Here is a 25,991-nt window from a genome sequence, read left to right as displayed (position 1 = left end):
CACAAAGGACATCTGAATAAGAGAAACTGTGAATCTCTAATACAGCACTACCAATATGATATTGAGCCATGCAAATGAGGAATCTTATAGATTTGATGGCCTGCTGGAGCCGACTAAGCTCAATATAGGCCCAAGGTAGTTGAAGCTGATTTAACAGCACCTGGACAAAGGGTTAAAGAAGCGAGGCAACAAGTTTCTGTTTCTGAAGGTATAACATATGGATGTAAAATGAGGACAAGATTACCTAGCTATGATGCCCCATGCAGCAGAGTTGTTTCTTAATATGGAAACATAGGAACATAAAAAATAGAAGTAGGAGAAGGCCATTCAGCTCTTCAAGCTTGCTCATGACTGATCCCGTCTTCCCTCCATATCCCTTGATCCTTCTAGCCCCAAGAGCGATATCAAATTTCTTCTCGAAATCACACAATATTTTGGCCTCAGCTACTTTCTGTGGTAGTGAACGCTACAGATTCACCACTCTCTGGGAGAAGAAATTTCTCCTCACCTCAGTATCATCCAGAGTGACGAATGAAGTAATTTCACTGGAAAGTTTACTGGCGTTTAAGAAATAGCGGTTTCTTAGCATCTTCAAAGAAGGAGGGCAGTACAACCGGAAAATAAATCTTAAATGAACACAATGGCATCATATTTTAAACAGAATTTACAATGAATTTTAAAAAGCCCTTCAGATTTGCATATAAGCAGCTACATATTATGCAACAGTAGTAATATGCAACAAGGCTAGGTGGACAAATGATTTTTGTCTTTGAGATTAGCATGAAATAAATCAAAACTAATCTTGGCATCCATTAGTCACTAAATGATGCACATTTCAGAGCACGAAACCAGATGAATCTGCCTTTACAAATTAATATGAAAAAAAGAGAGAAAGGAAGCATGAATGAATCTATTGCACAGCCTGTGACAGCTGTATCATACTATATCTGTTAAGTCCACTACCTTGGCTCTCCTCAACAACAAACAACACCAAATAAGCAATCTGATGAAACATCAACAGCTACCCAGGCACCATGCAATCTACATCCTAAATATGGGCAATGCCCTTCGGAATTCTGACTGTGATGACAGAGCCTGCTTTCACAATATAAAATAAGATCTCTTTGTTCTAAATTAAAAGCAGGCTCATGGGATTATTGACAATCCTTTGCACTGAAATGTGAATCTGGCCTTCTCCTGCAGTGCCGTGGTTCGTAACAAAGGGAAGTGGTCAAACGCTCCTCGATTTGCACTGCTTCAAATTTTGGCCTCTTGTGCCGACAAGAGTTTCACCGCAGTAAATTGTACTGCCTCTCCCTCCTATAATGTGGAGATGTCAGCGTTGGACTGGGTTGGGCACAGGAAGAAGTCTCATAACATCAGGTTAAAGTCCAACAGGTTTATATGGAATCACGAGTTTTCGGAGCATTGCTCCTTCATCAGGTGAATCTCACTTGATGAAGGAGCAGCACTCTGAAAGTTCATGATTCCAAATAAACCTGTTGGACTTTAAACTGGTGTTGTGAGATTTCTCACTGTGCTCCTCCGATAAAGCTTATCGCTTTGACCAAGCTTTTGATTATGCACCTTAATAGTTTCAGTGTCAGAGCTTGCTCAGTAATGTTCAAGTGAAGAGCATTGGCACATTCACTATATTGAAGGTTGTGCTGTCACCAACGATTTTACCATTTTCAGACTTGGTACACCACTGCAAACCTCCTCTCTGGTCTTTGTAGTTAACAAAAAGAATGGTTGGAGTTCGGCAGAAATAAGACAAGCTAATTAATGCTTTATGTAGTGCTGTCCCCTGATGACAGCAATACTTGGCATATTTTAAGAAACTGTGCAGACCAAAAAGTTATTAACAGCAGAGTGTGTACTCTTTTATTTGTAAAGGGGAATATATATAGATTTTGCAGCTTTGCAGTAAATTAGACCTGTTAGAAACAGAAACTAGAAGCAGGAGTAGGCCAGTCAGTTCTTTGAGCCTGCTCTGTCATTTATTTTGATCATGGCTAATCATCAAATACAATATTCTGATCCTCCCTTCCCCCATATCCCTTGATCCCAAGCACTATATCTAATTTCTTTTTGAAATCACACAATGTTTTGGCCTCAACTACTTTTGGTGATCGTGAATTCCACATATTCACCACCGTCTGGATGAAGAAATTTCTCCTCACGTCAGTCCCAGAAGGTTTACCCCTTATCCTCAAAACACAACCTCTGGTTCTGAACTCCCCACTATTGGGAACATTCTTTCTGAATCCACCCTGTCTATACCTGTTAAGAGTTTTATACGTTTCTATGTTTGATGTAAAATTCTGAAAATTTACAATTTTCATGAAGACTAGAGTGATGGAATAGACTAACAGTTCAATTGTCATCCTTTATCTGAATATTTATCCTTCAATCTGTATGTTTTTTTCACACTTTGCCATCCACTAGGCTGCATATAGCCTTGACTTATGACCATCATAGTTAATTGAAAAACGTAAAGACAAAACAAGGAGCCTCCCATTTATCATGTTCCCAAAGGAGTGTCTGCAGAAAGTTCAGCCTGTGAGTGGATCACTCACAGATTCCAGTGTTGCATGTTTATGTGCGTGGCCCACTGTGCACAACCACAAATGATGGCAAGAGGGCTGGAAGCACAGGCTAGCATGAAGAACTAAACCCACAGCCCTATACAGGCACGAAGGTCCTGTTTGCACAGTAATTATTCATTAGCTTTTTCATTTCCCACAGGAACAACTAAACAATAAGTAAAGGCTTACAATTAAACCTACCATTCTTCCACTCATTAACATTATGAATTGTCAAAATTCTTTTTTTGAGAAAAACTGAAGTTTTTCAGAACAACTGAAGTGGTAATAGCTGAAAACACACATTTTCTGAAATTTTACTTTGTTCTGCTTCAATGAAATTCAGTCTACTTGCACATTATGCTACTAAATAATCTGTTGGTCTATGCAGCCTCTCAATTGTGGGAATATTTTACAGTAGAAAGTTTATCCCATGAATTATGTGTGTGTGTTTTATGTTTAAACTCCTGCTTCCCAAGGTGTTCAGTGGTCAAGTATTCTAACCGGTGTGGGATTAAGAGAAGGCAATTTCTTACTGTAAAATTACCTCAGCTTGGGCATTAGTGCAGAGACTGCAAGTGGAAAAAGACCGTTCTTGATCACTAGCCACAGAGCCTCCCTGCAGGATAGGTGGGGGAGAGAGCTGGGCAGCAAAAGCAAAAACTCCCTACCGCATTACAGCCTGTAATTATAACATCAATAGATTAACTGCACTGATTAAAGGAAAGCTCTCACATTCGTGATACAATGTGGCAATATGTAAACAGACCATTTTAGGACAGCACGTTAATAAATATCTGCCACGTAAAACAAACACAGCTGGAACTGATGTGTGTCTGCTAATCATATGCACAGAAGATACAGTCTAAAGACATTGTTTACAAAGCAATAAAACAAAAGGGTATGGGGGTGTGCAATGAGGGAGCGATCCTCCCACCGTCTGGCTGGTAACATGTGTTTCCATTACTAGCCACCCACTGTTGCCTTTACTGACAAGAATTTGGCTTCATCTTTATGACCTGCTTCAAGTACTGAAATCCCAAAATGTGGAAAGGATTAGCATCCTTCTCCCAGAATTTTCTGTTTTTTTTTGAAGTTGATTTCTACCATCGGGATGGAAACCATCAACTGGCCCGAACCAGCTTTAAAGTGACCATGCACAGATGTTGTTCCTACTTACCTCTTGCAATTAACTTAGGTCATTAGCTTGCATGGGAAAAAAAAGAATTTCTGCAACTTTCACGAGCTATCCCATTTCAAAAGCACAAAACGCGTACTTCCCCCCCCACCCCCCAACTTTCTGGTTCCAAAAAAACACCTTTGGACCACAACATATTTCCTCCATTAATTAAGATTAGAATAAAGCACTTTGGCAACAACCTTCAATGATTGCAAACTGCTGATGTGAAGCGAATTGCAACATTTTTGGCAACTGACCTAAAGTGGTCAAAAGTTTTTTTTTGCCAAATCCCTTTTCTTTTCTGAAGGCAACTGACTCATGCAGAAAATGGTACAATGAGTGTCAGCAGCCCTCCAGCCAGTACTGATGTACGAAACTGGACTGTGGGGCCAGCAGACTATTTAACTGTGGAAGGCATCAAAGCTGAGTTTATTTCAATTTACACTCAGTTATCCACACTTGTGCACTTCAAAGCAGCACGGTGGCACAGTGGTTAGCACTGCTACCTCACAGCTCCAGGGATCCGGGCTGGATACCAGCTTGGGTCACTGTCTGTGTGGAGTTTGCACATTCTTCCCGTTCTGCGTGTGTTTTCTCCGAGTGCTCTGGTTTCCTCCCACAGTCCAAAGATGTGTGATTAAGGTTGATTGGACATGCTAAATTATCCCTTAGTGTCCCGGGATGCATAGGTTAGAGGGATTAGTGGGGTAAATATGTGGGATTATGGGGATAGGACCTAGGTGGGACTGTTGTCGGTGCAGACTCGGTGGGCCGATTGGCCTTCTTCTGCACTGTAGGGTTTCTATGGTTTCAAACTGTTGATCAAGTGATGGTAATGAAGAGCAGGAACCTCGGCTGACTCAGCCCAAGTCCGGTACAACAGCACTGCAGCAAAACGTTGATGAGGCAGAGATCTGCTAATTCAACACAGACTGGGAATTGAACCAGAGTTCTTTGTGGTTTGTAAGGCTTAGTACCACACTAAATGGCTTAGTACCACACCACATGCACCCTTCTCCATTTCATATATAACTACATACTTTCGCCTTTTGAAAGTCCACAGAATAGTGTTTTGCAGACTCCGTTGCTATCCTGAGCTTTGAGCAGTGACAGCTGGTGATCACAACTTGAGTTCTGATGAACAGCCACATTGGACTCTTGTTTCTCTCACCACAGAGGCTGCCAGACCAACTGAGTTTCTCCAGCACTTTCTGTCCTTGTGCATGGTGGTTGGTGATTATCCCCAATCTCTGTGACACCAGCGATATGCTTCAAGTTCAGTACAAATATGCAAAACTCTCCCTCTTTTAAAGTTTATTTATTCGTCACAAGTATGCTTACATTAACAATGCAGTGAAGTTACTGTGAATTTCTTCTAATCGCCACACTCTAGTGCCTGTTCAGGTACATTAAGGGAGAATTTAGCATGATCAATGCACCTAACCAGCATGCGTTTCAGACTGTGGGAGGAAACTGGAGCACCCGGAGAAAACCCACACAGACACAGGGAGAATGTGCAAACTCCACACAGTGACCCAAGCTGGGGATCAAACCCAGGTGCCTGGATATGTGAGGCAAGAGTGCTAACCACTGTGCCACCCAAGTGGATGACATCACATTTTGGAAGTTCCATTGTGCAAGAACCATGGCATATGCAGGTTTAAATCTTCAATCTTTTTTAACGTGAAAGTTCATGATTTCTGTCACATTTGCTGTATAGGGAGGTATTAAATATGAACAAAAGGGAGTTATTCAATCTGGTGGCTGGGCTGAAATGTGGACCTGATGGAGGAATGGCAGCAAGTTTCCAGCTCATCTACTCAGCCAAAGAAAATGAACGATGTGAGAAGAGGGAGAAGGAAATGGTTAATTTTGGAAGTGACAAAATGGCGAGGCAACAGACAGCTGAGGAAACAGTGAGGACTCAGGCGATGTTTGATCTCCAACAAAACAAACATTTATACCCTCAAGCAAACTGAGAAAGGAGATCAGTGCACCAGCTGAGGACAGTTCTTAACTCTGCACAGGTGAACAAGTGTTAGCTTGTGGGAAGGGGTGACCACCCCCAACTCCCTTCCATCTTAGAGGGATTATCAGCCGCATACAGGTTCACTGTTGACTGAATTCTTCCAGCTGCTGCAAAAACTATACGCTTTTTTTGGTACTTTTACATGGGTGTTTCAAGTCACAAATGTTTACAGGGAATGATGTGGCTGGTACTGAAAGACATCTTCCTGACTTCAAGGCTTCTGCACAGATATGGATGTAGTGGAGCGTATTCCCCTGGGAAAATGGCATGACAGGGAAAAGAAGCCACACAGAGCAGGACAAGCTCCATAAAAAGGGAGCAGGAGGAGGAAAAGTGTTCTCAGCAGGAGTGTAAACCTGCCCACGGTGTTCAGGGGGCAACTCCCCTTCCTAAAACTTAGCAATAATGTGTGAAACGACTATACTTCAATAAGGATCCTCTCACTGAAATCTGTCACTTGCTGCAGCGACAATTGCAACTTCAGAGCAGGGAAAGGGCCACATTGCCAGTGAAGGTGAGACTGGCAAAGAGCTTCTGGCTCCTTCCAGGCTTGAGCTGGAGATATTTGCAACATCTCACAGTTGCTTGGGAGAGGTTATTAAGCCTCTTTATTAAAAGAGAGATAATTTCCTTTCTGCCTTGTCAGAGTGAGTCAGGTACAAATGGGCACTTAATTTCTTTCGGAGTGCTACCTTGCCCATGGTGCCGAGTGCCGTTACCTACTCGCACATCACTTTATGGGCACTGGATGGAACTGATTACCTTTGTGTATCTCCTTCGTGTCGGTCTCCCGTGTGCCTTGGCCAGTCCAAATACTCGGATACAGTGCAACTTCCAAGTGTTCAAAGCCAGTGGAAGTTTGCTGATTCTCAGTGTGGTGACTGCATTTGGCCTTGAAAGGCGACCTTGGGTAGGTCTGGCCTTAGAGTGGCTAACAACGAGGGCACAAGTAGCGTAGCATTGGATGCTGCCTTCTTGAGAAAGGGCACCAGCCTTGTATTGCATGGAGCTGCTGCCAATTCTCTGGGGTGGCTGCTTTTGAACACTGTAAGGCACAGCTACAATGATACAAGTTTGATGTTTCACCTTAAAACTCGGATGTTGCATATTCTGTGGCTTGTGCTGCATTGAAGGTTGCAACATGGACCATGAGGTGCTGCATCAGAGCTGGATTCAGAAGTGTGCAAATGGAAACGTTCACCATGTCCATGTTGGAAATGATGGGTTTTAATTTCTGCACAAGAAATTAAATTCACCACATTGCTATCTGTATCTTCCCTGCTCTTTGACATTTACTACAGGCTTTCCGATGCAAACAAAAATGTTGTTGTTTGTATTCATCAGCTCTCTTCTGTAGCTTGCCACAAAATCCATTCGGTACCTCACCACCTGCAGACTGGCACCTGTGCTGTACTAGCTCCGCTCCCTGGCTGTAGCGCATGTGTGTCTGGTGTCTCACCATGTGCAGATCACACCTCTAATCTACCCTCTAAAATACACACAGTATCAGTGTCTGAGATGGTGAATGTGAGTACAAAACCAAGCGCTGGCACTGTGACTTCCTCGTCACGTTCTTACTGGCACTCTTCCACTGCTTGGAAAAGTTGTAGTTCTCAGATATCTGAAAGCAAAAAGGCACAAAGGTAAGGTAAGGGAAGGTGGAGAGAAAACTAGACGTGCGCTCCTACACCACGTACAGCAAGTAACTTGGAAATGATTGTGAGCTGAGAGGGAAGTGAGATGCAAGATGAATTAGATATAAAATACTGTCATCTTTGATGGTTTCAGCCCCGCCACTGGCTATGGCCTCAGCAATGGTGGCTCCAACAATGGCTGCTCTGGCTGTCTGCAGAAGGTCAGGGGACATGGAGTTGGGGGTAGGGTGTTAGCGTGGATAGAGGATTGGTTGTCAAATAGGAGGCAGAGAGTGGGGGTCAATGGGTGCTATTCGGATTGGCGGTTGGTGACTAGTGGGGTGCCCCAGGGGTCGGTGCTGGGGCCTCAGCTATTTACCATTTATATAGATGATCTGGAGGAGGGAACCGAGTGCAGGGTGTCGAAATTTGCTGATGACACCAAGATTGGGGGAAAGGCAAATTGTGCGGAGGGTGTGGAGAGTCTGCAGAAGGATCTAGATAGGCTGGGCGAATGGGCCAGGAAATGGCAAATGGAATTTAATGTTGGCAAGTGTGAGGTGGTCCACTTTGGTAGGAAGAATGGTAGGAAGGACTCTTACTTACGTGGCGAAAAACTGCAGCAGGCGACGGTGCAGAGGGACCTCGGGGTCCTTGTGCATGAGTCGCAAAAACCCAGCTTGCAGGTGCAGCAGGTGGTCAGGAAGGCAAATGGGATGCTGGCCTTCATAGCGAGGGGGATTGAATATAAAAGTAGGGAGGTCTTGCTGCAGCTGTATAGGGCATTGGTGAGGCCGCAGCTGGAGTACTGTGTGCAGTTTTGGGTGCCGCACCTGCGCAAGGATATTTTGGCCCTGGAGGGAGTGCAGAGGAGGTTTACTAGGCTGATACCGGAGTTGAGGGGATTGAGCTATGAGGAGAGGCTGAATAAACTAGGCTTGTACTCGTTAGAGTTTAGAAGAATGAGGGGAGATCTCATTGAGACGTATAAGATGATGAATGGGATGGATAGGATAGAGGTGGAGAGACTCTTCCCGCTCAAAAAAGACAGTAGGACTAGGGGGCACAGCCTCAAGATAAAGGGGAGGCGGTTTAGAACGGAGTTGAGGAGGAACTTCTTCACTCAAAGGGTGGTGAATCTCTGGAATTCTCTGCCCGTTGAAGTGGTGGAGGCTGCCTCGCTAAATATTTTTAAGAAGCGGGTTGATGGGTTCTTGATAAGAGAGGGGATTAAGGGTTATGGGGAGAGGGCGGGAAAGTGGAACTGAGCCACAACAGATCAGCCATGATCTTATTGAATGGCGGGGCAGGCTCGAAGGGCTAGATGGCCTACTCCTGCTCCTATTTCTTATGTTCTTATGTTCTTATGTCCATGTTGAATGATTGGCAGTGTGCGAGATGTAGATGTGAGGCTTTCAACAATACAAGGATGTGACAGGGATGCATTAAGTCCTGAATCTTAATTATAAGGCTTCATTGTTGAGATGTGAGTGATGGGGATGTGGTGAATTGAGCTGCACCTAGATCTAGTAGTTCACTTGTGAGGATGTTTTATTTTAAGATCTATTCATTGACTTTGACCACATGTGTGAGGTCATTGAGCTTCTTTATTATTGTTTATTTATTAGTCACAAGTAAGGCTTATATTAACAGTGCAATGAAGTTACTGCGAAATTCCCCTGGTTGCCACAGTCCGGCGCCTGTTCGGGTCAATGCACTAACTAGCATGTCTTTCAGAATTTGGGAAGAAATCGGAGCACCCGGAGGAAACCACGCAGACATTGGGAGAACGTGCAAACTCTGCACAGACAGTGACCCAAGCCAGGAATCAAGCCCGGATTCCTGGTGCTGTGAAGCAGCAGTGCTAACCATTGTGCCGCCCACTTGCTACATTTCATCCAGGTCATCGGGGTTTCACTCCTGGCAATGGCCTCCACAGCCATCTGTTCCCAACATCTGTTGACCATGTGTCTGGAGGGCCTCCTGGTCCAGTGGGGATGCAGGATATCTCTCCATTTCAACTACTCCACCAAGATCTCCAGTGCTGCATCAGAAAAAATGGGAAGCCCACGCTCTCCCATGTTACATGTAACCTTTATGTTTTCCTAGATGGATTCAGTTCCTGTGTGCTCCCAACACAATGTACTGCCCCTTCAAGGGACAGAGGCTAAATGGTGTTTGGAAGTTGTGATTTTGGTCTCCTTGTTGATGTGCACAGCAAATGAACAGCATGTTCAGCATTGGCTACACGGTAGAAATGATTATAATAAGCAAAAAGCATGAAGTTGGCATACTGCCTGCATTTCAATCAACGGGAATGGATTAATCGCACATCGCAATCCCTGCGTCTGTTTTTAGGGGTTATCCACTATTGCCCTCATGGTGGTTATAATCATCAATCCCCTTTAAAACAACATTTTATATAATAAGAAAATACATAAGTCAGATAACAATTTACTCTTCGTAAGATCATAAGATGGTAAGAAGTAGGAACAGCAGTAGGATGTTCGGCTGATTGAGCCTGCTCTACCATTTGACATAATCTTGGCTGATCTGACTGTGATCTGAACTCAACTTTGCTGTCCGCATCCCTCCCCCCATAACCCTTAGATAAAAACAAAATATTGCGGATGTTGAAATTCAAAAAAAAACCCTGAAATGCTGGAAAATCTCAGCAGGTCTGACAGCATTGTGAGGAGAGAATGAAGCCAACATTTCGAGTCAAAATGACCCATTTAATTTTGTTCCCCTTCTGGAGAATATCGAGGAGATTTGATAGAAATATTCAAAATCACAAGGAGACTAGACACAGCAGACAGAAAGAGACTATAGTCATTGGTGAAGTGATCAAGAACCAAAGAACATTGATTTAAGGGGTGGGATTTTCCAGTTTCGATTTCTGTGGCAGGCGGGACAGGAAAACTCCCCCCAAGGTGTCTGATAACAGAACCAAGGGTGACATGAGGAAATATCTGCTTACCAAATGAGTGTTTAGGTTCTGAAATAATACTGCTTGAGAAGGTAATTGAAGCGAGATTCAAATGTGGTTACACAAAAGCAAATTAGATAAGCATCTGAAGGGGAATGAAAAACCTTTCAGGGGTAGGTGGAAAGAATGGAAGAAGAGAGCTAACTAAATAGTTCTAGCAGAGAGCTGGCACAGACACGATGGGCTGAATATCCTCCGTTTTCATAGGGCTCACAGGTCTTCTGCCCCAATGTAGACAGTTGTGATGTGGAACCTAACTGCAAATGACCCTTTTCTTCTGGTCACTGGATTCCAGGAGTTACGCAGTTTACAATTAGATATGAAGCACTTTTTATTCAAAATTTACAGAAACATTTGTGATCTACCAAATTATCCAAAATTAAATCAAGGCCAAAAGGTGTGTGCACAAGATAGTGTAAAGTTTATTTATTCATCACAAGTAGACTTAACATTCACACTGCAATGAAGTTACTGTGAAAATCCCCTAGTCGCCACACTCCGGCACCTGTACCAAGGGTCCAGTAATCCAGAGAGCAAATTATTAATCTAAAGAATGTGAATTCATATCTCAGTGTGGCAGTATGAAAATTTGAATTTTGTTAAATAAATTCCTGGCTCATTGTCTCTCAGAGAAGGAAACGGGCTGTCCTTACCTGCTGCGGCATATGTGTGTTCCAATTCCACACTAACATGGTTTACTCAACCTCCCTCTGAAGTGCTAAAGTAAGCCACTCAGTTGTCAACAGCTAGAGATGGGTAATAAATGGAAGCCTTGCCGGTATAGCCCACATCACAGGAATGAACATATTAAAAAGTGTAAGGAAATAAAACCTTTTTTCCATCTGCTGACAGAATGTCTGATAAAATCCTTCACAGTTGGAAAGGCTACAAGAAAACTTCCCTGATAATATCATGTATACTAAGCATAGCAGATTCATTCAAGCAAGAAACTCCAAAATTCAAGCCTGGTCTGCAGTGAATTAACTGATCTCACACACTGTTGTGATGTTTGTTTATGCAGTGAGTCTTAGTTGTCTTGTTGGCTTACTTATGGTGCCTTCCACAGTTAAACAGCCTTCCAATACTTACCAGCTAGGCTTTCATGTTAAAAACGGATAAGTCAATAACTAACAGAACTGAAGAGAAATTGTCATTCTATATGATATATGAGGATTTAAATGTCAACAGTAGAAAATGGAAATTAAAACACAAAATGTTGGAATTTCACAGCACCACAGTCTGTCACCTAACCCAACAAATACAGGTTAAAGTTTTGGGAACAGCCTCCGCTAGTTTGACTGAAACATAAAGGTTTACAGCATTTACAGCATCATTCGATCCATTGTTTCTGGGGGGTGGGGGAGGGGAACATTGGTATTCTCGCGATTGTCCTGGTGAATGCAAGATGAAAAGCTTTTTTCAACAATGATCAAGTTCTATACTACCAAACAAGTATATCCTTTTGCCTACATGCCTCCACTGGAAATAATCATGTCTCATAACTGCCTTTATAATTACTGCACCCCAGGCATAACCTAATCCTGGTAAATCTACAAAATATGTTTTCCGTGGCTTCAATATCAGTTCCACAATGGGGACCAATAATTGTGCAGTTGTTTAATCATAAATTTTGTATACATTGCTACTTCTTTACACTTATGCTTTATGCATCTATGTATAAACCCTTTTCGTGGTTTTGTAGTATTACATATTGAAATCCATAGGTGTCTCAGTTTATTTACATCTTTTAGCATCTTTCTCATTTGATTTGCATCCACGGCCCCCTCACTCTCCCGACCCACAAAAACATATTAACTCACATTAACCCATGTTAAAATGGTGAAGGATCATGTGTCTTGAACATTAAGTTACCATTTCTCATTCAAATGCTGATCCAGTGGTTGTGCGTTAACTATTTAAGAAAAAAAAGTGACTGAATTTGATTGTTGTTAGTACCATCTTTCCAAACAAAATATTTTCAGTACTAGTTACATCAGAGATTTTGTATTCTTTTTGGAAAAAGTTCAGATCACCACAGTCCTCATGCACCTGCTGGGAAATAAGTGTGCACGTTGCTTGTTAGAGCTCTCAAATACCAGCCGAGTTCTTTTTCAGCCGGGTATCAAAGCTGGTGTCTTACCATTAAAGTGTGTCTGTTGGCTGACAGCAAGCCTGTCCCATATCCTGACGCCAAGCCTCCCATTGGCCCATTGTGTGATGCCCCTATTAAACTGTGCAAGTCGCTATGGCTACCGGGCATGGCTGTTGAGGGTCCCACTGCGTGGTTTCGCAGAACGTGTATGGCATCATCCAATCTTTCTAAGCGGTCTTCAATCCGGGTTTGCTAAAAACAACATAAAACAATCTGTAATCCAGATGCATACAAATATTCTCAGCCATCCGCACAAAATGAGAGTAGTAATTTTGCTTCATTCATGCCTCACATGTGCGTTCAGTACACCTGAACTTGACTATTCTGACACACTCCTGCCTGGTCTTAATGTCTTATCCTCTGTGCAATTGCAGTCACCCCAAGGTTCTGTTGTCCACTGTCTTAACTCTCACCAAGTCCCACTCACTCTATCATCCCTGCTGACCCACAGTGCCTCCATGTCAAGCCCCAGAGCTTTATTTTTATCATTTTAATCCTTGTTTTCAAGTCCCTACACAGACTCCCCTTCCTTATATAGAATCATAGAATCCTAAAGTGCAGAATGAGGCCATTCAGCCCACCAGGTCTACACCAACCAGAATCCCACCCAGGCCCTATACCCATAACCCCACGTATTTACTCTGCTAGTCCCCCTGATAGTAAGGGGCAATTTAGCATGGCCAATCAACCTAACCCGCCCATCTTTGGACTGTGGGAGGAAACAGGAGCACCTGGAGGAAACCAATGCAGACAGGGGGAGAACGTGCAAACTCCGCACTGACAGGGACCCAAGCCAGGAATTGAACCTAGGTCCCTGGCGCTGTGAGGCAGCAGTGATAACCACTGTGCCACCGCGCTGTAATACTTGTAATATCTGTAAATTTCTCCAGTCCCACAACCCTCTAATTCTGGCCAATTACTTATCCTCGATTTTAATTGTCACATCTTCGTTTTCCTAAACCCCAATCGCTAATACACCCTTCCTATAATCTCAGCTGATGCCTCACAGTGCCAAGGACATGGGTTTCATTCCTGGCCTCAGGTTTTTGATTTGACTTATTATTGTCACATTTATTGGTATGCAGTGAAACGTATTGTTTCTTGCATGCTATACAGATGAAGCACTCCATTCATAGAGAAGGAGAGTGCAGAATGTAGTGTTACAGCCATCACTAGGGTGTAAAGAAGAATCAACTTAATTCAAGGTAGGTCCATTCAAAAGTCTGATGGCAGCAGGGGAGAAGCTGTTCTTGAGTCAGTTGTACGTGTCTCAGACTTTTGTAACTTTTTCCCAATGGAAGAAGGTGGAAGAGGGTATGTCCGGGGTACATAATGTCCTTGATTACGCTGGCTGCTTCTACAAGGCAGCGGGAATTGTAGACAATGGCAATGGATGGGAGGCTGGCTAGAGTGAGGACTGTGCTGTGTTCACAGCCCTTTGTAGTTTCTTGTGGTCTTGGACAGAGCAGGAGCCATACCAAGCTGTGATACAGCCAGAAAGAATGCTTTCTATGGTGCATCTGAAAAAATGGTGAGTCATAGCTGACATGCCAAATTTCCTTAGTCTCCTCAGAAAGTTGGTGGGCTTTCCTAACTACAGTGTCAACATAGAGAGACCAGAACAATTGTTGGTGATCTGGACACCGAAAAACTTGAAGCTTTCGACCATTTCTACTTTGTCCCATTGATGTAGACAGGGGCATATCCTCCACTACGTTTCCTGAAGTTGATGATTATCTCCTTTATTTTGTTGACATTAAGGGAGAAATTATTGTCATCACACCAGATCATCAGATTCTCTATCTCATTCCTGTACTCTATCTCGTATTATTTGAGATCCAACTCACTACAGTGATGTCATCAGCAAACTTGAAAATTGAGTTGGAGAGGAATTTGGCCACACAGTCATAGGTGTATAAGGAGTACAGTAAGGGGCTGAGGACACATCATTGTGGGGCACCAGTGTTGAGGATGATCACCTGTCTGTCAGGTGAATATCTGTGTAGAATTTCCACATTCTTCCTGAGTCTGACGAATGGTCATCTAGATTCAAAACATTGGCTCTATTCTATCCCCACAGATGCTGTCAGACCTGCTGAGATTTTACAGCATTTTCTGTTTTTGTTTCAGATTCCAGCAACCACAGTATTTTGCTTTTATCTCCCTGTGTCTGCATGTGTTTCCTCCTGATGCTCTGGTTTCCTCCAACAGTCCAAAAGATGCACAGGTTAGTTGCAGTGGCCATGCTAAATTCTCCCTCAGTGTAGCTGAACAGGCACAGGAGTGTGGCGACTAGGGTATTTTCGCAGAGAATTCATTGCAATATTAATGTAAGCTACTTGTGACACTAACAAATTTTAAAACTCTTGAAAAATATCACTTTGACCAAATACTTAGTCATCTGACCTAAATATCTCCTGATGTGACTTGGTGTTATATTTTGTTTTTATAATACTCCTGTAAAGTGTCTTGAGAGTGTTTCATTACATTAAGGGCACAGTATGAGTTGTTGCTGTTACATTTTAAAACATTTCAAAGTTGCCAGAAATGTTCCTCACAAAGGTAATGCAACCCATTAGTAGCTGCAGGAATAGCATGTTGCTTTGCAGCTTTTGAGAATACATTAAACATATAAAGAACCCAATGGAAAAGTATGCTGTAAGAAATTATAATAATGTAGAATTAGTCAGTGGTTCTTCCAAGGTCTTTTAATTGAATGCATTTTTCTCTACCTGGTTCTGTCAACTACTTAAATCAGTAGCAAGAATCCATTGCTTATTTAATCCAAACCATGCTATAATTAAATGTCTTGCTTAAAATATTGACAAAGCACTTCAGCCACAATTTTGTAATATGTGGATGCAAGGGTTCACTATTTCCATCTGAACACTGATAATTGCAGCAGGATTCCTGAATCCAAATTGCGAAGATTCCTTTTCCAACTTTCTCATTTAAAAATATTTTCAGTAAGGAAATAGTTTGCAATTCTGGAAAATCAAGATTTTGATACCACAATATAAATAATTTGTTTTAAAATTTAAATGCAACTGTCTTGACTGAGAGAAATATTTTTGTCACAACACCCTCAATGGGAGGCAATGGCCGAATGGTATTATGGCTAGACTATTAATCCAGACTCTTAGCTAATGTTCTAGGGACCTGGATTCGAATCCCGTCATGGCAGATGGTGAAACTTAAATTCAATAAAATATATCTGGAATTAAGAATCTACTGATAACCCAAAACCATCGTCGATAGTCAGAAAAACCCATCTGGTTCACTGATGTCCTTTAGGAAAAGAAATCTGCCGTCCTTACTCTAGAGGCAGAGCAATGTAGTTGACTCTCCAGCTAGCAATGGGCAATAAATGCAGCCAGCTAACAATGCCCATGTCCCATGAATGAATAAAAAAAGAATGTGGTACTGAACTTCCAGGCTGGAACTCCGGAAGCTATCTTTTTAAGAATGCTACTACTTATCTGCACCTAAAGTTTCTTAAATACAGCATTCTCTGAAAGACTTCATATTGTTCATATATATATATATATCCATAGAATTTTACAGTGCAGAAGGAGGTCATTCAGCCCATTGAGTCTGTACCGACTCTCTCTGACAAGCTATCTTGCCCAGGTCCTTTCCCCATAATCCCATACATTTACCAAGGCTAATGTATCCAACCTGTCTTCGGGCACCAAAGGGCAAATTAGCATGGACAACCCATGAAACCTGCATATCTTTGGACTGTGGGAGGAAACCGGAGCACCTGGAGGAAACCCACATAGACACGGGGAAAATGTGCAAACTCCACACAATGAGTCATCTAACGCCGGAATTGAACCCGGGTCCCTAAGCACTGTGAATCACCCTGCCATTTTGCTGCCCCAAATAACAAGGCATAGAACTATTTACCCCAATGAAACAACAGGTGAAAAGCTTCAAAGCCACTGCTAGATTAAGTGCGTAAATGGAATAATTGAGTGCAGCTTTATTTTGATAGCATATTGTTACATCATTTTTTCTCAGACCTACCAAAGAGTGAAGTGGGCCTTCATAATTGGGAGAGGATGGACCCTGGCCTCCATTTCTGGACCACACAGAGGTACCTGCTAAAATCAGAAATCAGGGTTAGAAGTTTGGTGCTTAAGGTCAGGACATAAGGAGGAAAGAAAAATGCACATGTTCAGAGCTCCTGCATTCAAGCAGATGGCCAGGACCAAGCAAATCATGAGCAAGTTGACCGGAATGAAAGCTCCCCATTAGCAGCTGGATACCAAAGCTGCCAGCAACAGCACTCCAGCGGAGTGAAGAAGCTTCACCGCTACCAGCCCGGCACTCTGGCACTGCAGGAGATCTGCTGCTACCAGAAATCCATCAAGCTGCTGATCTGCAAGCTGCCCTTCCAGCATCTGGTGTGGGAGATCACTCAGAACTGCCAGACCAACCCGCCCTTCCAGACTTGGCCATCATGGTCCTTCAAGAGGCCAGCAAGGCACACACCTACACATACCCACTCACATAAACACACACACCCACATGTGCACACACACATTGCCTGAAACGTTGTTGGATTGTTTTACCTGTGAGAGTTGGCGGAGATCCAACAGGCGTCGATGGAGTTGAAGGGAAACTGTTGTTAGTGTGATCCGGTGAGTAGATCTAAAAGAGAAGCAGGAATTTTTTAAAAGGACGCTTTTAATCATCAGAGTGCACTTATACATGTCTATAATATCAGTACGAGCTGGCCATTCTATTTGAGCTGTTAGGTCTTTAACACTCTGGAAACAGTAAGCCAATTTTACTCCACTGTTGAGCATTTTGTATTTATTGCAAGTTTACAGCTGCTTCACACTAAAATTCCTGAATGTGAAAGATGCAAGTTGCATTAACTCCCAGTATAGCTCAGGGTACAAATTTTGAAAAATAGACCTTATTCCTAAAACAAGCAACTTGCAATAGGGCTGATGCAGATAATGAACTTATGTGTTACTGGACTCTTATTGTAAAGCTGCAGACTCAATTATGGCACACTGGCTCAATGTCGTCTCCCTAAGGGGCAATTCAGTAAGTCACACTTGTCCCACTCAGTCCCTGTAATCCTGGAAGTTTATTTTCTTCAAGCACCCATCCTTTTCCTTTTGTAATTATTGGCTGCTTTCACTTCCATCAGCTTCACTAGCAGAAAGGTCCAGGTCATTTTCACTTGCCGTATAAGAAAGTTCTTCCTCACATTTTTCCTGCATCACTTGCTTCAATCTGTGTGTCCTAGTCATTACATCACATCAACCAATGGTAAGGGTCTTTCCTTGCTGTAGGAACGTTTTTCAGACACTATGTAATATGTCGGCTTTCCCACAGGGGATTTCCCCTCTTAATTACGGTTTATCTAACACAAAGACACATGGAGACAGTACACCAGTAAAAGACATTCTTTATTTTCCAAGTTTGGTCAACGTATGAGGAGAGCAATTTGGAGCAGTCTAAATCAACTCTGAAATTACATTACTCTTAGTTCTGCAATTATACAATTTTCAAAAGCTATCTGCGAACCCAGTTGGGTATGAGCCAATCATTATAAGTGTAGACGTTACATCTTGGCCAATGACACCTACTCCTGGGCAGCACGGGATTGCATGATCAGTTTGTAGGCCTTAGGGGTCTTATTCACAGTTTCCTGATATTTTCCAGACCCCCTTATCTGGTGTCCTTGGTTCAATGTGTATTCCATACATGAGGGCTGTCTGGAGACTACTGATAAGAATTGTTTTTTTCTTTGCTCAGCAGCATTATTGTGTCTTAAGGAACGTTTTTTTTACTTAACTACTTCCCATTATGCCTTACGAGCATTATGTTGTTAACAAAGATGTATGCTTTAAATACAAAATGTGTTTTCAAAAATACATGTCTAAATTCTCTAATAGTGGTTATATGTACCTCGATGCAAGCAGCATATTTTGGATAGTTTATAGCTCTTACTGTACCCGATCTACTCTGATCCTAACTACCACAATCTGCTGATCTTTAGTCCGAAGGCATTCTGAATCCCTTTACATTTCCCTATCTTATCTAAATCCATCAAAATCTTGCATTATTTCTATTCAATCTCCCCTCGGGGACTACTCCAAGGAGAATAATCCCAGCCTAACCTTGGAACTAAACCCCCAATCCCTGGAACCATTCCAGTAGATCTCCTCTCTAAACTCTCAATGACCTTAGCATCTATCCTCAAATCTGGTGGCCAAAATTGGACTAGTAGGGGGTCTACCAGAGCTTTATAAAGGCTCAGCATAGCTTTGCCCCTTTTACACTCAATGCCTTTGTCTACAAAATCCAAGATCCCACATGCTGTCACCTGTCAGAAAAGACTTTGTACACACTATTCTAAACACCCATACTGGTTATTAAAAACTGTGTTGATAAGTGAGGAGAGGTGGAATGGGGTTAAGCACAAATGCCGAAAAATCCACATTCAGCACATTTTGTGCTGATCCCCACCCATTGCAATCTTGTAATACAAACCTTTTAGTGTGAAAGAAGCTAAACTCATTCATCCCCACTCTTGTATCCTTCTGCAAAGTCCATGTCACAAAATCCTGACTTAACAGATCTATTTCTTACCCATATCTTTCAAGGGATGCACAAAAGCATTACACTGAACTGTGTGTTTCTTCTGGCTTGGTCTCCACTCATTGGCCTAGAAACTGGCTTGCATTCATGGCTGGTTGTAAAATCAATGTGGGCCAGAAATCCCACTCTCCAACAATTTAGCCCAGCCTACAGCGTGTTATGACTCCCTGACGACTTTCCTTCTGGGGAAGAGGGGGGTAGTGGGTAATGAGCGATCTATCCACTGATAAAATGCAACCTTGGTCGCAATTCTCTGGCTGTTCATGCCGACGGGGTTTTCCATTCTTGTTGGCAATGCACTCCCGCCCACGGTTTTCCTGCTGCCCTTCCCCCCCTTCCCCCCACCCCGATGACAGGGAACACATGGCTGGGAGACCAGAGAATCTTGCCCCATATGTCTCTCAGCAGCCCATAACACTATGATGCCAAGTTTCATATTCGTGCTTTCACCAAGCCTTTGCTGTTATCTAATAAATATACATGGATAGTAAAATACTTTAAAGTGCAAACTCCCCATCACTATCCTTTTCTAAAATCCAGGGATAAATATCTTGTTAAAATTTCAATTCTCTTAGACCTGGAGAAATAGGCACTGCTCTTTTAATACAAAAAAAAATTTCCTATGTGCTTGAAGCCCAACCTGTTTCAAAGCCAACTGGACCAACCCCATTTTCCCAGGTCAGGTCTCTTTGGATGCCATCACTAAAAATTCCAGCTAAATGTAGTCGTTGTGGGGACTATGCCAGGTAGCCCCTACAGCTGTATTTACAGCAGATTATACCATTAAAAATAAAATCCAAATCCCATCCAGCAAAAAGTTTGGATTAGATTGGTTGCGCCAGTAAGTAATTATCCATAAGAATATCCCCATCTCAAATTTCACATCAATGCATTACATGGCTGCCAGATATATCAAGTTTAAAGTTTTAAGTTTTTTTAAGTTTAGTTATTAGTGTCACAAATAGGCTCATATTCACACTGCAATAAAGTTACTGTAAAAACATCCTAGTTACCATACTCCGGTGGCTGTTTGGATGCACTGAAGGAGAATTTAGCATAGCCAAGCACCTAACCAGCACTGTGGAAGGAAACTCATGCAGACATGGGGAGAAGGTGCAGACTCTGCACAGGCAGTGACCCAAGTCAGGAATTGAACCTGGGTCCCTGGCACTGTGAGGTTGCAGTGCTAACCACAAGTTAAAACAGAAGCTCCCCCTCACCCATTCACAGCCGTCCCCATTCCTACGCAAAAGAAAATAAGTGAACAATAGTCCCTCCACTTACTGATGCAAGTGCTTTACCCAGTGCGTCGCCAGTCTGTGAGCTGCTAGTTGGCACTCCTGATCTGGTTACTGGAAGCACAGAGAAAAGAAGTTAAGGTTTATCAAATTAGGTCACAACCTGCAGGAACATTCAAGCATTACATAACTTGTGAGCGAAACAACCCATGACACAGGGCTATGGAAAACTGCCAGATGACATCACAAATGTTGGAATGTAGCATTATCAGTTTTATTTGGTGCAGATGGACTATTAGGTGGAGAGAATAATATTAAACACCGAGAGCTTCATGCTTTTAACTGAACGTCCTTGCCCTGTACTGATTAAATTTGAATAGCGTCATACATATCAGACGATACTGGTGCCTAGCCCACCTAAAAACAGCTGCTCCCTTCTATTTAAGTTAGTGTTCAAAGATGCACAGACAGAATGGGGATAGGTCTCAGCATGCTTAGTCTGAGGAGAGGCAAATACTTATGAAGGTTATGCTTCAGTTACGAAAGGCACAAAGTAAGAGACAGTTCCCAGTGTGCCTATTTTCAAGTGCCAACCAGATGACTATGGTGAGCACAAATCTCTAGACTCAAGCCCAGAACCAATTTAGTGATCAAAGGAAATGGGAAATTTGTAAAAGAAGATTAAAATAAAGTGGTTCAAGTGTACAAAAGTATTGGTGGACCTAATTTCCTGTTTCTGTCCTCTAGATTCTATGATTGGTTGAGGCTAAAACATTGTGTGATTTCAAGAAGAAATTAGATACAACTCTTGGGGTTGAAGGGATACAGTGATATGGGGAGAGGTAGAATCAGGGTATTGATTTTGATGATCAGCCATGGTCGAAATGAATGGTGGAGCAGGCTCTAAGGGCCGAATGGCCTATTCCTGCTTCTATTTTTTATGTTTCTGCCTGGAGAAAATGTGGCCCAAGATTATGAAGTCATTAAGGTAATATCATTTATAGACACAAGTATCTGACACTGAAGCCAACTCTAGCTTCCCTTTCAGTGCCCTAGCTCTGCTAACGATGAAAATAGGCATTAACTCAGGTTGCTCCAAGTCCATATGGCTCGATACCAGGCCATATGAGTCATTTAGTCATTGATCTGTCAGCTGAGGTCTTGTTAACTTCCTGATTTCTTTTAAAGAATTGATGTATAAAAATAAAAATGTGCAAAACCTTGGTTAAGCAACCATTAAAGTTCTGTCTGAACTTCCTGGCTGCTGCTAACAGAAAAGGCATTAATGTCAGGAAGATATCAATGTCATGAAAGAGATTAATGTGATTTATGTCAATATGGTTGACTCTCAAATGCCCTCTGAAAGGGTTCAGCACTATTCCATTGTATTGGATCACCACAAAATTGTAGAAATGTACAAGGAATGAATCCAGATGGACTACAATGCATTGATCTAGGCACCGGAAATAAAATAAATAAAATATATCCACATTCCTTCACTGTCACTTAGTTAAAATCCCGGAGTTTCCATCCTAATAGCACTGTGGATGTACTGTTACCACATGGACAGCAGCAGGTCTTGGTGACAGTTTACCACTGCCTTCTCAAGACAATTAGGGGTGGGCAAGAAATGTTGGCCTAGTTGGTATTGCTCACATTCCATTAAGAATAAATTTTAAAAAGTTCATCCTAGATTCACCACATCAATGTCAGGGATGAGAAATTGTAATTAGAGGAGACTTGAAATGTTGTTACTGTAAGCACCAACCTTCCCTCCTTCATTCCACTGTGGCGGGCTTTATGGTAGTGGGTTGCCATTGCTGCCAGCGGGATCTTCTGGCTAATGGCCATTTGCATTAATTGCCAGTCGCTCCACCAGGGAACACGCCACAGGGAGGCAGGGGTAACTTCCGGTTGGGTCAGAAGATCCTGCAGGTAGGGAGAGCTGTAAAATTCAGCCCTATGTCCTATGTTCTGATATGATAAACATGGATTTTCCAAAGGTATTTGATTCAATGCTACATAACAGACTTGTCATCAAAATTCTATCCCAAAGAGCAAAAGGGAAACAGGTAGTCTTGAGCTTCAAAATGACATAAACATGTGATGGATTGGGCAGACAAGTGGCAAAGAAAATTCCATGTAGAGAAGTGTGAGCTGATTAATTTTGGCAGGAGGATATAGAGAAACAGCATAGAATAAAGGGAGAAATCCTAAAGGTAGTGCAGGAACAGAGGGACCTTGTTGCATATATACGTACATCACTGACAATAGCAGGGCATATTAAGAGAACAGTTATTAAAGCATATCATATCTTAGACTTTATGACTGGGGGCATTGACTACAAGATTAAAGAGGACATGTTGATCTTGTATAAGACACTAGTTAGGCCTCATCTGGAGTACTATATCCAGGTATGGGTACCATACCTAAGGATGGATGCAAAGGCATTGGAAAGAATACACAGGAGCTTCACAAGAATGATTTCAGGAATAAAGAATAATTATGAGGATTGATTCAAGAGATTGGGTCTGAGTCTTTGGAGGAAAGGGGTGAGAGGTATTCAAGATCCTGACAGGTAGGGAAGGATAAATAGTGAGATCATGTTCTCATTAAAGACAGCATAAAAACTTTCAGGACACAGATCCCAAATAATTGGCAAAAGGAGTAGAAGTGATGCGAGGAAAACTTACTTCGCCCAGAGGGTGGTTACAGTCTGGAAGAAATTTCTTGAGAGGATGGTAGAGGTAGGTTTGACTGAAGTATTGAAAAGGGAATTGGATTGCTATCTTAATAGAAAGAATGTGCAAGGTTACGAGGATAAAGCAGGGGAGTGGGTCAAGGTAGAATGCTTCTTCAGAGAGCCAGTGTAATCTTGATGGGCCAACTGGCTTCCATCTGCATGGTGAAGATTCTGGGGCATTCTCTAAAAACAATTCTAAATGCTAAATTCGTGTAAAAACTAGAGTAAATCATGCTAGTTTTTTTAGCAGGAGTTTCAAAATGAATCTCCCACACTCTGTGTACTGCAAAGTGCGCTAGGTGAATCAGTCTAAAAATCAGTGGATGGAGCCTATTACCGCTGGAGAGGCTGACAGCATAGCACTGAGCGAGCCATTGTGCATGTGCCCATCTGTCAGCACTGAGATCGGCACATGCGCAGTGGCCCCCATCTGCCTCGCAACCCCCGCATCACCAGCTGTGTGACCCCTGATGGCCGAACTGTCTCCCCGCATACATTCCCGGACCAGCCTCGCCTGCTCCCACAGACCCGACCCCCGCCAACCCATTTGAGTATGTCACTGTTGCTATAAGGGCATTACTTACTGGTGGGATCGTTATAATGTAACCAATGGTAACATGCTGTAAGGGTCAGCTGACCTGGTAGACAATGTAACCAATGACAAAATGATTTGGTGGTTGGCCGACCAGCTAACACAGCACAAATAAGAAGCAGATGGGAATTGTGGGGAGCTTGTATGGCCTAGGGTGTTGTCCCAAGTGTTGGAGTAATTAAGTTTCTTTAATAAATCTTTTTCTTTGATTTACTTTTCGAAGTTAGCTCTTTTATTGCATGCAACTGAAGTACCCTTACAGCTGGATGAACATTGGTACTAGAGGAAAACCCATTGTAACTTGTTTGTTTTTGAAGTGGTGCTACGGACTTAGGACACGATCACGGCAGATGATAGAAGCAAACTTACGTTGTGTGATTGTCCCCCTATCTTTATGGATACCGAACCATACCGGCAATGGAAGGCAGAAGTGGAAATGTGGACCCTTGTTACTACAATACTGAGGAAAAAGGAAGGCATGGCCTTAGCTTTCTAATTTCTGGCTCGAAGTAAGATAAGGAGCGAAGTGTTTTCTGACTGGACTGCAGATGCCCTAAATAAAGAAAAAAGGGTTACAGCTCCTGTAGCAATAACGAGTTAAATTTTACCAAAAAGATAAGTTTTTGGAGAATTATGAAGGATAGGTGATTTTTGACAGGATTGGAAGACAAAAAAAAGTCCACGGAGGAAAATTTTGATAGCGGCTGTAACAGGCTCATGAAATTTAATTTGGAGATTCCGGATGCGGTATTAGCCTTTAAGTTTTTGGACTCTGCATGTCTGTCTTGGATGAACAGTCTTCTGGTAATCACTGGAGCACAATTTAAGGGAACAGAGTCCCTCTTTGATCAAATGGTAGCATCATTAAAAAGATTTTTTGCAAAGCAATCGTTCACAGCCACTCTTTTCAATTCAGATCAGAACGCTACAGCACCCAGAGTAGAGGATTTAATCGTAGCTCAGCTGCATTCTTCACCAAATGGTATATGAAGACCCCTAAACAGTGACGGTTACACTAATAATAGACCTGGTGTTGAAATCTGATATAACTGAATTAATAATGGAGATAGAAGAAACACATGGCAGGATGATAAATGACATTTAAATCCAGGAAAAGGGATTGTGAATTGCAGTTTTCAATGCAATTCCCTGTTTCACTTTATAGTGAATTGTCCAAAAAGAAGAAAATGTGTCTTTGAACCTATACATGACACAGAATATGTAAAAACCAACAGTGATGAAGATAAGGACCAATTAGGTATTGTTTAAGTCAAAGAAAAATTGATCCCAATAATGAGCGTGCTGATGATAGACTCTTTCAACTGTGCAGATTTGGGTAGTGGATGTACACCAATTGTAAGTGGCAAAGATTGGCTAAATTGCTACTTGGGGTCCCTTGAAGGAAAGTTAAAGAAAGTGACAGTTCCACCTGTTTTCGATTTAGAGATGACAATACTTTAACATCTTCCAAAAGAGTGATGATTCCTTGTAGAATTGCAGGAATCAGTTTCTTCATATGTACGGACGTTGTTTCGAGTGACATAGCTTTAATATTAAGAACATCTATCGTGAAAATTGCCCAGATGACTATCAATTTGAAGCATAACCTTAGACCATAAGACATAGGAGCAGAATTAGGCCACTCATGAATTAGGCCAAGCATGACAAAGCTGTAGTATTTTGAAGAAGTGTAGATCTACACTTTACGAGGTCAGGCCATGATTGTCTTCTCTTAAGTGAACCGAAAATGTTTAACCAAAGGATTCATGACGCATTAGTGTCACTTATAGACAGCAGCTTGATCGGACAAAAGGAAGATTATTTTGAAACTTCATATGCAGTTTGTTCATCTAGCACCACAGACTGTGAGCGCTGCTACAGGATGCTGGTGTGCTGGATAAAGTCTTTAATGATATCAGAGCAAATATCAGCCCAGTGTGAGATTTGTACAAAATATGGAAGGACACCTCTGCATCCTGTTGTATGACTACAATTAGCCTGGAATTTCAACAATATAGCGGTGATGAATTTGGGATAAAGACAAAGACATCTATTTACTACATTTTAGGGACATGGCTATCCAGCTTAGCATATCTACACTGATTTATAGCAAAGATAAAAAGACTACTGCGGACAAAATTATGGCTTATTGGATTGGAACAGGGTTGGGGGCACAGTCTAATTTCCTGATGGACAATGGGTTGAACTTATGAGTGATGAGTTCC

At 42.2% G+C, this 25,991-nt stretch overlaps 1 protein-coding gene across 9 annotated transcripts in view; it reads right to left on the bottom strand.

The window, feature by feature from the left end:
• The window catches only part of tcf4 (transcription factor 4), a 592,048-nt gene that overhangs the window by 54,726 nt on the left and 511,331 nt on the right, over positions 1-25,991 (bottom strand). For all 9 annotated transcript variants that reach the window (XM_080182922.1, XM_080182913.1, XM_080182904.1 and 6 more), the window contains 4 exons: positions 20,478-20,545; positions 17,147-17,225; positions 16,599-16,675; positions 12,558-12,761 (listed from right to left, as the gene is read on the bottom strand). In XM_080182922.1, coding sequence (XP_080039048.1) covers positions 12,558-12,761; positions 16,599-16,675; positions 17,147-17,225; positions 20,478-20,545 — 428 coding nt within the window. The remainder of the gene's footprint in view (positions 1-12,557; positions 12,762-16,598; positions 16,676-17,146; positions 17,226-20,477; positions 20,546-25,991) is intronic.

Source organism: Carcharhinus amblyrhynchos, chromosome 1 (assembly GCF_965287045.1).
Source record: "Carcharhinus amblyrhynchos chromosome 1, sCarAmb.v2.hapA, whole genome shotgun sequence".
Taxonomy (NCBI): Eukaryota; Metazoa; Chordata; class Chondrichthyes; order Carcharhiniformes; family Carcharhinidae; genus Carcharhinus; species Carcharhinus amblyrhynchos.
This window is presented reverse-complemented; position numbering and strand designations above follow the sequence as displayed.